Genomic DNA, 13,125 nt, shown 5'->3' on the forward strand with positions numbered 1-13,125 from the left:
GCCACATCTAACCTTCCTCTTAAATATAGCCAATGAACTGGCCTCAACTACCTTCTGTGGCAGAGAATTCCACAGATTCACCACTCTCTGCGTGAAAAATGTTTTCCTCATCACCGTATGTTTTTTCTCCGGTTGGTCTGCTTTCTTTGTGCATCCCAAAGATTTGCGGGTTTGTTGGTTTATTGGCCTCTGCACGTTGCCCCTAATGTGCGGGGAGTGGATGAGAAAGCGGGATAACATAGAAAGTAGTGTGAACAGATGAGCGACGGACTGCGTGGATTTGATGAGCTTAAGGGCTTGTTGAGGGTGGCTTTTTCAACACCAGAGACCCCGGTTCGTTCCTGGCTACGGGCACTGTCTGTACGAAGTTTGTACGTTCTCCCCGTGACCTGCGTGGGTTTTCTCCGAGAACTTTGGTTTCCTCCCACACTCCAAAGATGTACAGGTTTGTAGGCTAATTGATTTGATAAATGTCCCTGGTGTTAATGTGTGGGGATCGCTGGTCAGTGCGGACTCAGTGGGCCAAAGGGCAGGTTATCACGCTGTATCTCGAAACTAAATTAAAAAAAAATCTAAACCATGCTACATCTTTTCTGAAACAACATCAAGCAAAGACATGGAATAGAATAGACACGACTGTGAAGCTTCTTAATTCAATACTGCTTCCTCTAGAGCACCTTGTACATTGTGTTTGCTTGGCAAATGAGCCAAAGGAGTGTAGATCAGTACAGCGGTAAGAGGCGGCACGGTGGAGCAGCGGTAGAGTTCCTGCCTTGCAGCACTTGCAGCGCCGGAGATCCGGGTTCGATCCCGACCACGGGTGCTGTCTGTACGGAGTTTGCACGTTCTCCCCGTGACCGGGTGGGTTTTCTCCGAGATCTTCGGTTTCGTACCCCACTCCAAAGAAGTACAGGTTTGGAGATGAATTGGCTTGGTGTATGTGTTAATGTGTGGGGATCGCTGGTCGGCGCGGACTAAACCCGGTGGGATTAAAACTAATCACTAAAACGAAAGCTGTACCGCTGTGCAGCAATTCAGGGGTGTGTTATACAAAATAGGCTCTTCGGCCCAACTCATCAATGCTGACCAAGTTGCTTAAATCAGCTAATCCCGTCTGTCTAAACCTTTCCTCATCATGTTCACAATCCTGTTAAATGTTCTAACTGCACCTTACTCCAAAACTTCCTCTGGCAGCTCATTCCAGGTATTTCACCCACTGTGAAAATGTTGCCCCTTCAGCTTCCTTTCAAACCTTTCCCCTCTCCCTTTAAACCTATGCCCTCTAGTTTTGCAGCCCCTCCCTGTGAAAAGCCAGTTGCTGTTCACCTTTATCTGCGGCTTGACATTAGCCAAATGCCCTAAATCTGCAGCTATCACATAAATTTACAAAGATTACCTCGGTCTCCGAAGTCGAGGAGAAACAAAGCCGCAGCCTCACCCGCCTCAATTTATAGCTTAAACCCACCAGACCTAGTAATATTCTTGTAATGTTTAATTGCACACTTTCCAATTTAATTACATTTTTCCTTTAGCGGGGTGACAAGAACTGCACACAATATGTCAAATGTGGCCTTACAAATATCCTGTACAATTATTAAATGGCATTCCTCATGTTATAGCTCGACGGCTCTCTCCCTGCAGTCTGTGGCGTGTCGGGAACTTCCGTGTCCACTGCGGATTGTAAACCACTCCATCGATCCCCAAAACGCTCCCACCTGATGATCACTGAATGCTGCGCTTTTCGTAGAAACATAGAAACATAGAAATAATTGTGACATGCTCCGCCCTCACCTGATGATAAACTGAAATGTTCTGGGTATCCGCTATTTCTAACATGTAGAAACATAGAAACATAGAACATAGAAATTAGGTGCAGGAGTAGGCCATTCGGCCCTTCGAGCCTGCACCGCCATTCAATATGATCATGGCTGATCATCCAACTCAGTATCCCGTCCCTGCCTTCTCTCCATACCCCCTGATCCCTTTAGCCACAAGGGCCACATCTAACTCCCTCTTAAATATAGCCAATGATCTGGCCTCAACTACCTTCTGTGGCAGAGAATTCCAGAGATTCACCACTCTCTGTGTGAAAAATGATTTTCTCACCTCGGTCCTAAAAGACTTCCCTCTTATCCTTAAGCTGTGACCCCTAGTTCTGGACTTCCCCAACATCGGGAATAATCTTCCTGCATCTATCCTGTCCAACCCCTTAAGAATTTTGTAAGATTCTATAAGATCCCCCCTCAATCTTCTAAATTCTAGCGTGTACAAGCCGAGTCTATCCAATCTTTCTTCATATGAAAGTCCTGACATCCCAGGAATCAGTCTGGTGAACCTTCTCTGCACACCCTCTATGGCAAGAATGTCTTTCCTCAGATTAGGAGACCAAAACTGTACGCAATACTCCAGGTGTGGTCTCACCAAGGTGTGGTACAACTGCAGTAGAACCTCCCTGCTCATATACTCAAATCCTTTTGCTATGAATGCTAACATACCATTTGTTTTCTTCACTGCCTGCTGCACCTGCATTCCTACTTTCAATGGCTGATGTACCATGACACCCAGGTCTCGTTGCATCTCCCCTTTTCCTAATCGGCCACCATTCAGATAATAGTCTACTTTCCTGTTTTTGCCACCAAAGTGGATAACCTCACGTTTATCCACATTATACTGCATCTGCCATGCATTTGCCCACTCACCCAGCCTATTCAAGTCACCTTGCAGCCTCCTAGCATCTAACTCCTCCTCACAGCTAACACTGCCCCCCAGCTTCGTGTCATCCACAAACTTGGAGATGTTGCATTCAATTCCCTCATCCAGATCATTAATATATCCATGTAACCGCAGCTGCCGCCCAAGGGGGGAGTGGAGGAAGAGATTCTATCCACAGCCGCAGGAGTGATTCCATCGCCAAGCGGAGGAGCTGTGGGCCAAGGGCTGGTGAATGGGATCAGTGTTGGTGGGCCAGCAGGGGGCTGATGGGCTGAAGGACCGGCCCTTGTGCTTCTGGCTCGAGTTTCCCTTCTGGAACCCGATCCATGCAGAGCAGTTTAGTTTAATTTAGATACAGCATGGAAACAGGCCCTTCGGCCCACTGAGTCCACACTGGCCAGCAATCCCCACACACATTCAACATTATGCCACACGCTCGGGACAATTCACCATTTTACCAAGGCAATTGACCTACAAACCTGTACGTATTCGGAATGTGGGAAGGAACTGGAGCACCCCGGAAAAAAATCCACACAGGTCACGGGGAGAATGTACAAACTCCTTACAGACAGTAACATAGAAACATAGAAAATAGATGCAGGAGGAGGCCATTCGGCCCTTCGAGCCAGCACCGCCATTCATTGCGATCATGGCTGATCGTCCCCAATCAATAACCCGTGCCTGACTTCTCCCCATATCCCTTGACTCCACTAGCCCCTAGAGCTCTATCTCACTCTCTCTTAAATCCATCCAGTGACTTGGCCTCCACTGCACTCTGTGGCAGAGAATTCCACAAATTCACAACTCTCTGGGTGAAAACGTTTTTCTCACCTTAGTCTTAAATGGATTCCCCTTTATTCTAAGACTGTGGCCCCTGGTTCTGGACTCACCCAACATTGGGACCATTTTTCCTGCATCTAGTTTGTCCAATCCTTCTATAATTTTATATGTCTCTATAAGATCTCCCCTCATCCTTCTGGTCAGGTTCGTGGTCAGGTTCGAACCCGTGTCTCCGGCACTGTAAGGCGGCAACTCTACCGCTGCGCCACCGCGTTGCGCTTACAGGTGTCCGTAGTTGGCCGCAGAGGGCTGGCGTCAGTCCCACAGCGCCATTGGTTAGCACATCCCGGATTCCATGTGATCTAACCTTCCAGACAAGCCTGCCTTGTAATACCTTGTCAAAGGTTGCTGGAGCTTGTTAAAAGAAGACCAAACACTTGAGATCAGACAGAAAGGGTAGCTTGAAAAGTTGTATACAAGGAAAGAGTCAACTACTTGATATCATCAGGCATTGCTGAATTATATTTCCTACTCCATTATTACAGCTATGTGCCATAGGTACAAAACCCTAAGTGTGTCTGAAACATGAATTAATTGATAGAATTTAAGAAGGAACTGCAGATGCTGGAGAATCGAAGGTACACAAAAAAAGCTGGAGAAACTCAGTGGGTGCAGCAGCATCTATGGAACGAAGGAAATAGGCAACGTTTCGGGCCGAAACCCTTCTTCAGACTGATCGGGGGCGGGGACAAGGGATGAGGATTGTTCCTAGGAATCCCATTATGTGAAAGAGTGAATCATTCGGATGCTAGATCTACATCTCATTTAGGGAACTGCTTGATTTTGTGCACCGTTAAAGTTGGGTCTGCGACTTGAATCCCTCCAGTGGGTACTTGGTGTCATTCTGTTTGGGGTAACCAATAATTTTGTTCCCATCTAATGAACCCAGCCTATTGAATTTGTCTCTTTCAACACAGCCCATGTATAATACATGAAACTATTATGGTGTAGTTTTGGTTTAGTTTAGAGATACAGCACGGAAACAGGCCCTTCGGCCCACCGAGTCCGCACCGACCAACGATTCCCGCACATTAACATTAATTGTTAATTAATTGATAGACCCTTGTGTAGGATAGAGATGTAGTGAGAAAGGTAGGATGTGAAATGCAAGAGATGAGAACCTGTGGCCAAGGTGGAAATAGATGGCAACAAGTAACAAGGTGCTAAACCACAAACGGGGAAGAGAATGATTATTTATTTGATGAAATTAACTCTGCATAGAATTGAAATGATTAAAATCAAACATTACCCATTAGGAATTGACACCAAATCCTGTTGTATTTGGCAGAAGCTATTAAGACGAGATTCAATTTAAAAACCTTTATTGCACTTGTAATTATTGTCACACCGGGGTCATTGAAGTTAATGAAAGAAGTGAATTTAAAGACACCTCCACTTGGCCCTAAAACCATATTTCTAACATGTATTAGAAGGATTTCTCTATTTTAAGGTACATTTCTGAGATTTAATTTCAGAGTAGTTTATTCAATGTCATTTGGCATGAGACAAAATTAAATCTACAGATGTTTGTTCATGAGTGCACAGATTCTTCAGTTTTTGGGCCAACTGCGGACTTCCATGAAGAACTACAGGATGCACGTAAACTGACAGCTTATTTCCTCTACAATAATTGAGATCAGGCCAATTAAATGGCTGGTTTAGATGGGGCATCTTGGTCAGCATGGACAAGTTAAGCTGATGGACCAGTTTCCATGCTGTATGACTCCAATCACAAGAATAAAATTCCTTTGCTTAAAGATAATATTTCAGTCAGAAAAGGTGTTTCCATTGTGTTGAAGTCTTTGCTCTTTCAAGCTTTCCTCTCCCACTCCAATGCTGCTCTGGATATGTTTCCCAAGTAAGGTTCCTTGCAACGAAAAATGAAATGTATCAAATCAAAACCAATCAAGGTTAATTATTTACCAAGTTGCCCTTCTACACATTTCTAAAACTTTTTTTCCATTTATCCCCCACAAAAATTGTCTCCCCTTTGTTTATTTTTATGCCTTCACAAATAGATTACAATGCTTTTTTCTAGCGTTCGTGTTGTCTGACTATGGGGAATGGGAGGAAGTGTGAAAGGACATACGCTGCATTTTTCACCTGACAGAGATCAACGATTTCAATGACTATGCTAGTTAATCTTTGCTCTCTTCTCTCTCTCAATCTCCTTCCACTTTGCATGCCAAAACCATTGTCACACATACCCACTACAGCGACTTCACAGCCCAACACCCGGATTTCCATCTATTCTATCCACGTACTGAAATTTGGAACTGTAATGTGTATTGTAACTGTAATTTTTAATATTTTTTTTAAACATTTTTAATATTTAATATAATCTTTAAACATCTGCCTAAGAACACTACCTATTCATCCTTCACCATTTTGCCTTTATAGATATGTATATAGCGCCGCAGAATTGTGCACCTATCCCCCCCCCTCCCTTTTATTTTTGTTTTCTGTTTCTTGTTTTTTGTACTAAATTATATGTATGCACTGAGTACGAGCTGCTTTTAATCTCATTGTACATGTATAGTGACAATAAATGACATATCTATATCTACCCACAACCTTCCACCACCACTCCTTCCGATAAAGGTAACTTACTGGTACAGTCACAATGGTAAACGGAGCCCATTTTACCATTTGCTTCACCCACTTTCATACCAGCACATAATGCTACCCTTTGCTTTTTTCATATTGTTACTTTGTAATGTCAAGATTTTTTGTTGGGATGAGGAATGTTCCTGGGAATCCCATTATGTGATAGAGTGAATCATTCGGATGCTAGATCTACATCTCATTTAGGGAACTGCTTGATTTTGTGCACCGTTAAAGTTGGGTCTGCGACTTGAATCCCTCCAGTGGGTACTTGGTGTCATTCTGTTTGGGGTAACCAATAATTCTGTTCCCATCTAATGAACCCAGCCTATTGAGTTTGTCTGTTTCAACACAGCCCATGTATAATACATGAAACTATTATGGTGTAGTTTTGGTTTAGTTTAGAGATACAGCGCGGAAACAGGCCCTTCGGCCCACCGAGTCCGCACCGACCAACGATTCCCGCACATTAACACTATCCTACTACTAGGGACAATGTACACATACACCAAGCCAATTAACCTGCATTCCTGTATGCCTTTGGAGTGTGGGACAAAACCGAAGATCTTTGAGACAACCCATGCGGTCACGGGGAGAACGTACAAACTCCGTTCAGACAGCACCCATAGTCGGGATCAAACCCGGGTCTCTGGTGCTGCAAGCACTGTAAGGCAGCAACTCTACCGCTGTGCCACCGTGCCACCCCGTCTATGTAGCATTGCTTAAAACCACAGAGCCATCAATTCAGTACAAAGTATTTCTATATTTTAAACTGAAATGTTTGTGAAATCTTAATATTCCTTAAACATATACAGTAATTAGAATTGAATGATAAATCATAATGTGGGCCTAATTTGCAAGGAATTGCTGTCTTTATGATAAGACAAAAGTTGATTAAACTTATTGTTCTTTTTCAAGGACACTAATATTTGTGCTCTAATGTGATTATCTCCAGAACGTTAATAAGTACAATGCTCTTTGTTCTGCAGCCCTTGGCCAGATTATGCTTTATGTGGATGGAATGAATGGGGTGATTGGCCACAATGAAAGCATCCAATGGTTGTATACGCTCATAGGCTCAAAGGTAAGAACAAAAGTTTGTTTTATTGTTATTATTGTGTATTTGGATCTAAACTATTACTCAGCGAATCATCATCAGCTGCCACATTGTTAATTTAGCCGGTGATAATGGAAAATTGTCTTTAGTGAAGAAGTTTTGTAGCCAGTGTTGGCAGTCGTGTCTATTTCATGCGATGGGAAAGATCTGAATAACAAAACATCAGGGATTGGCTTGCGCACTAAACAACAATGTCAGCAATGCCCAGGACCAATCACCTTAACCGTCTCTCTCTTGTTGGACAACTAATGACGAGGAGCTACTCAAATACAACCATACCAACTGTTAAAATGTGGATTAGGAATATGATGGACATAGCACGCCTTGAAGAAATGAGACTCCGACTAATAGTTAAATATGACCAATTTTTAAGAAGTTGGTCTCCTTTCATCGACTTTTTGGAATCATGTGATGCAGCGGTACCGTAAGGATTGCTGATTTCAGTTCATGACGCGGATAGATCTACATCTCTGAATACAGATTTGAAAAAATCTCTTTTAAGGGGCCTTCTCTTCTATTTCTACTTTCCACTTTCTCTCTTCCTTTTTTATTTTTTTTTTATATACACACTTCACGTTTTTCTACTCTCTACCATCTATTTTTCCACTTTTTCCTCTTTCTATTGTTTTCTTTTTCTTGTCCTGCTTACTTCCTTCTTATAACATAAAACTAGAGGTTGTACATAGAATGGATTACGGTATGACATAGTTGGCACCTAAAATTAGGTTCCACTGTACTGTTTTGTTCTGTATTAACTTCTAATAAAATAAACAAAAAAAAAAAAAAAAAAAAGGCACGGATGGTGCAGTGATGCAGCCAATAGATCTGGTACCTTGCAGCTCCCATTTAATGCAGCCAGATGTGATTACAGATTGTACAATCAAAGTTTCTTTGGTGACCCTTGGACTATCCTTGATCGGACTTTGCTGCCTTTATCTTGAACAACGTTATTCCCTTATTGTATACCTAACCATGTATTATCTTTCTGCTGACGGATTAGCATGCATCAAAAGCTTCTCACTGTACATGTGACAATAAACTAAACTGATGCTTTAGGCCATTGGGTCAATTTCATCAAGATTGTGGTTTTTAACAGAATAATATTTATTGAAGGTCATAAAGCTCTGGTGGAATCTCAATCCCTGAATCAACAACAGTGATAGACTAGAAAATTCATGGATGAATGTTTTGGAAGCTGAGATATTTCCACTATATGAAACACCTCCAGCCCAACTACACTTCCATGTGAAATATTTTCACACTGCAGAGTAGCTGTTCCCTTTAACCCAGTAAATCTACATGAGAATTGATTTTCCTTTGACATGGAGTCAGACCCAGACAGCATGGAAACAGGCAAACAAAGATGCCCCATCTACACTAGTCCCACCTACCCACGCTTGGCCCATATCACTCTCAATCTTTTCTATCCACGTACCTGTCCAAATGCTTTTTAAGTGTTGTTATATTGGCCTGATATATAGACATCGTGTGTGGACATCTCTACATGAGATGGTGAAGACTTTGTTATTCTGGAAAAATGAATCTGCCACAGAAATAAATACTGAAGACTGAGGTTTTAAAACAGGATCAAACTACTGTCCCCTTTGAGGTTGTGGACTGGCCAATGTGATGCTGCCTCAGGACAGTGAACAGTCACTTCTTTTATAGCTGAAATTGAGGTGATTTCAGAAAGTTTCTCAAGCCATGGTGATGTTTACTTGGTCTAAATTCCAGGAGGTGTGGGTGTGTGAGTTGGCACCCTGTGTTTATACGAGTAAATCTAGTTCCATTCTACCAAAACCAGACCAAAATACTGAAGCAACCAAAATACCATTGGGATAAGTGAAGTCTGTTTTAACTTAAAGGGCCTGTCCCACTTACGCAACTGTCACACACACGCACACCCACGCACCCCCTCCCGACGGGGGCCAGGGATAGCGGGGAACGCTGTGTGAAATTCACATGGTGCAAAGCCAAGGTGATACCACGATGACCAGGAAGGTTAAAGACGGCTGGCACCGTGTACAGTAAGTCCTTTATGAGTGGGGGGGGGGGGGGGGGGGGGGGGGGGGGGGGAGGGAGAGGGAGTGGAGACACTTTTAAGAAGCCAGCCAACTTTTAATGAGCCAGAGATACACAGCTGTGAAGTTTAGCGGGCATTTAACATTACCGGTCGGTTTTCCTTGGTTTTGAAAACTCGTGCTTATGTTTTTTTTTTCCCCCAATGAACCAATTAAAATGCCTGGTCAGCAAAGGAGATTACCTACGGTTGCTTCGACTACCTACAACGACATGGCGGCCCCACTGCCACTGCACTACGAGTTCAAAAGTATTGATTGTCTCCATGCCGACCATTCAAAGAAAATGTTTCAGCTTGTTGAAAAATTTTCCTGGACCAAACTAAGGCCGCGAGTTGTAACCACTATGCGGGGACTACTCTCGACCATGAAGGAGACATGTGCCAACCTACGAACAAGTGTCGACCATGCTGCGGGCTTGTGGTGAGCGCAAGCTCTCCTAAACTCGCAAATAATGTCGCCATAGTGGGACAGGCCCTTAAGTCAGGGCTGCCAACTCTCACGCTTTGAGCGTGAGATTCACGCCCTCAAGCAAACTCTCACGCCCTCACGCTGATCAGAAATTTCTCACGCTCAGTGGTGAGATATTTTGTGATCAATGAAAATGTCAAAACTCGGATAAACTGCATGGTCCGCGGGTGTTGGAGAGCTGGGGTTGAGGGAGGGATGGTAGCAGAACCAGCAGCGGGAACAGATGCGGGGAGCCGGGACTGGCGATGTGTTTGCGGTGCTGTCGAGTGTTTGCGGGGCTGCAGCTCCGGCCATGGAGCACTCCGGACAGTGCAAGTGTCCCGGGCCGCGGGGCCGTCGGAAGCTGCCGCGAGAGTCTCTGTACCGAAGGGACACACTCTCAAAGGGTGGAGAGAGAGAGAGAGAGGGGGGAAGGAGACAGGGATACAGTGGAGAGAGAGAGAGGGGAGAGACAGAGGGAGAGTGAGAGAGAGAAAGAGAGGGGGGAGAGGGGGGAGAGGGGGAGAGAGAGGAGGAGAGGAGAGGGGGGGGAGAGAGAGGGGGGGGAGAGAGAGAGAGAGAGAAGGGAGAGAAAGAGAAGGGGAGGGAGCAGGGGGAGAGAGAGAAGGGGGAGCCTGGAGAGGGAGGAGAGGGTAGGAGAGGGGAGAGAAAGAGGGGGAGAGAGGGGAGAGTGAGAGAAGAGAGGGGGAGAGAGAGGGGGAAAGAGAGAGAGAGATGGGGGGGGCAAAGAGAAAGAGGAGATAGAGACAGAGGAGAAAGAGAGAGAGGGGAGAGAGAGCCAGAGGGAGAGAGAGAGGGAGAGAGATACAGAGAGCTACTGGTACAGAAATATAGTGGGAGAGAGAGAGAGAGAGAGAGAGAGAGAGAGGGGGGGAAGTGAGAGAGAGGTGAGAGGAGAGAGGAGAGAGAGAGAGAAGAAGGAGAGTGTGTAGAGAGGGAGAGAGAGGGAGAGATAGAGAGGGAGGGTAGAAAGAGAGAGAGGGGGTGGAGAGAGGGAGAGAGAAAGAAGAGGGGGAGAGAGAGAAGAAAGAGATGGGGACAGAGAGAGAGCGGGGGAGAGAGAGAGGGGGAGAGAGAGAGGGGAGAGAGAGAGAGAGAGAGAGGGGAGAGAGAGAGGGAGAGAGAGAGAGGGAGGGAGAGAGAGGGGGAAGAGAGAGGGAGAGAGAGAGAGAGAGGGGGGGAGAGAGAGAGAGAGGGGGGAGAGAGGAGAGAGAGAGGGAGAGAGAGAGAGAGAGAGAGAGAGGGAGAGAGAGAGAGAGAGAGAGAAGAGAGAGAGAGAGAGAGAGGAGAGAGGGGGAGAGAGAGAGGGAGAGAGAGAAGAGAGAGGGAAGGGGAGAGTGAGAGGGGCGAGACATTGGAGAGAGGAGATGGAGGGGAGGGGAGAGGGAGAGGGGGATAGAGAGGCAGGGCTGCCAACTCCCATGCATTGAGCGTGAGAATCACGCATTTCACCAAATTCTCACGTTGATCACAAATTTCTCTCGCTCTGTCGCTCGAAAATTTCAAAACTCATATCAACTGCATGGGCCGCGGGTGCTGGAAGCGGAAAAGCAGCGGCGGGGACAGATGCGGACGGGGAGCGGGGCTGGAGAGTGTTTTCGGGACTGGCGAGTCGCTCACTGCAGCTCCGGCCAAGGAGCAGCCTCAGTGCAAGAGTCCCGGGCCGTTGGAGGCATCGAAATGTTGCGCCGCTGCCGTGAGAGTCTCTGTGCCGAATTCGCCCAGGTAACCGGCATGGATCAGGCTGCGGCTCGGTGCATCCTGGAGGACAACCAGTGGCTGCTGGAAGTAAGTACCAAGCACTGGGTAGATACGGTGGAAGAAAGTGGACTTCAAATGGGGGTGGTTGGTGAAAGCATCCTGCTTGCCTGCTAGATTTTCACTTACTGTAACTGCAGGAAAAATGTTCCCGATGTTGGGGGATTTCAGAACCATGGGTCACAGTTTAAGAATAAATGGGGGGCCAGTTAGGACTGAGATGAGAACAAACTTTCTTCACGCAGAGAGTTGTGAATCTGTGGAATTCTCTGCCACAGAAGGCAGTGCAGGCCAATTCACTGGATGTTTTCAAGAGAGAGTTACATTTAGTTCTTGGGGCTAACGACATCAAGGGATATGGGGAAAAAACAGGAAAGAGGTACTGATTTTAGATGAATAGCCATGATCATATTGAATGGCATTGCTGGCTCGAAGGGCCGAATGGCCTATTCCTGTACCTATTTTCTATGTTTCTATTCTTGAGTGTATGGCAATAAAACTCGATCACTTGATTTTGAAGCATTCATGCATGGTGGAGGTATAATGTAGTCATAGAGTGATACAGTGTGAAAACAGGCCCTTCGGTGCAACTTGCCCACACCCGCCAACATGTCCCAGCTATGCTACCTGCTTTTGGTCCATACCTCCAAACCTGTCCTATCCATGTATCAATCCAACTTTTTCTTAAATGTTGGGATGGTCCCTGCCTCAACTACCTCCTCTGGCAGCTTGTTCCATGCACCCATCACCCTTTGTGTAGATAAAGTTACCCCTTAAAAAGTTACCTCTTAAAAATACTTCATACAAAATCATTGAAATCATACTTCTACAGTGCAATAAAACATGATTTTAATACGTCAAATTTCAAAAAGTTCCTACCCTTGGAGGGGGACCCCCTTCTTCCACACCCTCTCCCCACTCGGTTGATCCACTCCCTCACCGGGTACCCCTAAGGCCAGTGATCAGTGATCGCACAGCCTCCCCCCTTTCAAAAACGCTCCAATCCAATTTAAAGCATATATATTGCAATCAAGTGTAGGTTAAAAGACTCGCAACAGTATGCACCATATTACACAATTTCAGGCTGAAAAATGCAAATGTTCCCTGGCGCAACGCAACGTCTCACCTTCAACAGCAGCAGAATCAGGCAAACGATCACTGAACTCGGCCTGGGGCTCACGGCCATTGCGGTCCGGATCCGCCCCACTTCTACCCACAGAGTGGGGCCAAGAAAATTGAAGATAGACACAAAATGCAGGAGTAACTGAGCGGGGCCAGCAGCATCTCTGGAGAGAGGGAATGGGTGACTTTTCGGGTCAAGACCCTTCAATGACATCTTCAAATCACATCACGCACTCCAGACGGCTGTGCGTACGCATGAAATTGTGCCCGACCTTCGTGGGACCGCTGCGGCTCAACGCGACCACAAGGTCGCGTAATTTGCGTGCCAAGGACACGTAAGTGGGACAGGCCCTTTAGGGATGACAGAATCATAGGGTTACCAGCACTCGGTCCACAGCCTTCTATGGGTTGATCCGAAAGTGG

General features: G+C 45.7%; 1 protein-coding gene across 9 annotated transcripts in view; it reads left to right on the top strand.

Annotated features, from left to right (window-relative positions):
* LOC129706915 (FH1/FH2 domain-containing protein 3-like) overlaps positions 1-13,125 on the top strand; it is a 649,864-nt gene that overhangs the window by 396,505 nt on the left and 240,234 nt on the right. For all 9 annotated transcript variants that reach the window (XM_055651616.1, XM_055651562.1, XM_055651571.1 and 6 more), the window contains exon 6: positions 7,146-7,240. In XM_055651616.1, coding sequence (XP_055507591.1) covers positions 7,146-7,240 — 95 coding nt within the window. The remainder of the gene's footprint in view (positions 1-7,145; positions 7,241-13,125) is intronic.

Source organism: Leucoraja erinacea, chromosome 2 (genome assembly GCF_028641065.1).
Source record: "Leucoraja erinacea ecotype New England chromosome 2, Leri_hhj_1, whole genome shotgun sequence".
Taxonomy (NCBI): domain Eukaryota; kingdom Metazoa; phylum Chordata; class Chondrichthyes; order Rajiformes; family Rajidae; genus Leucoraja; species Leucoraja erinaceus.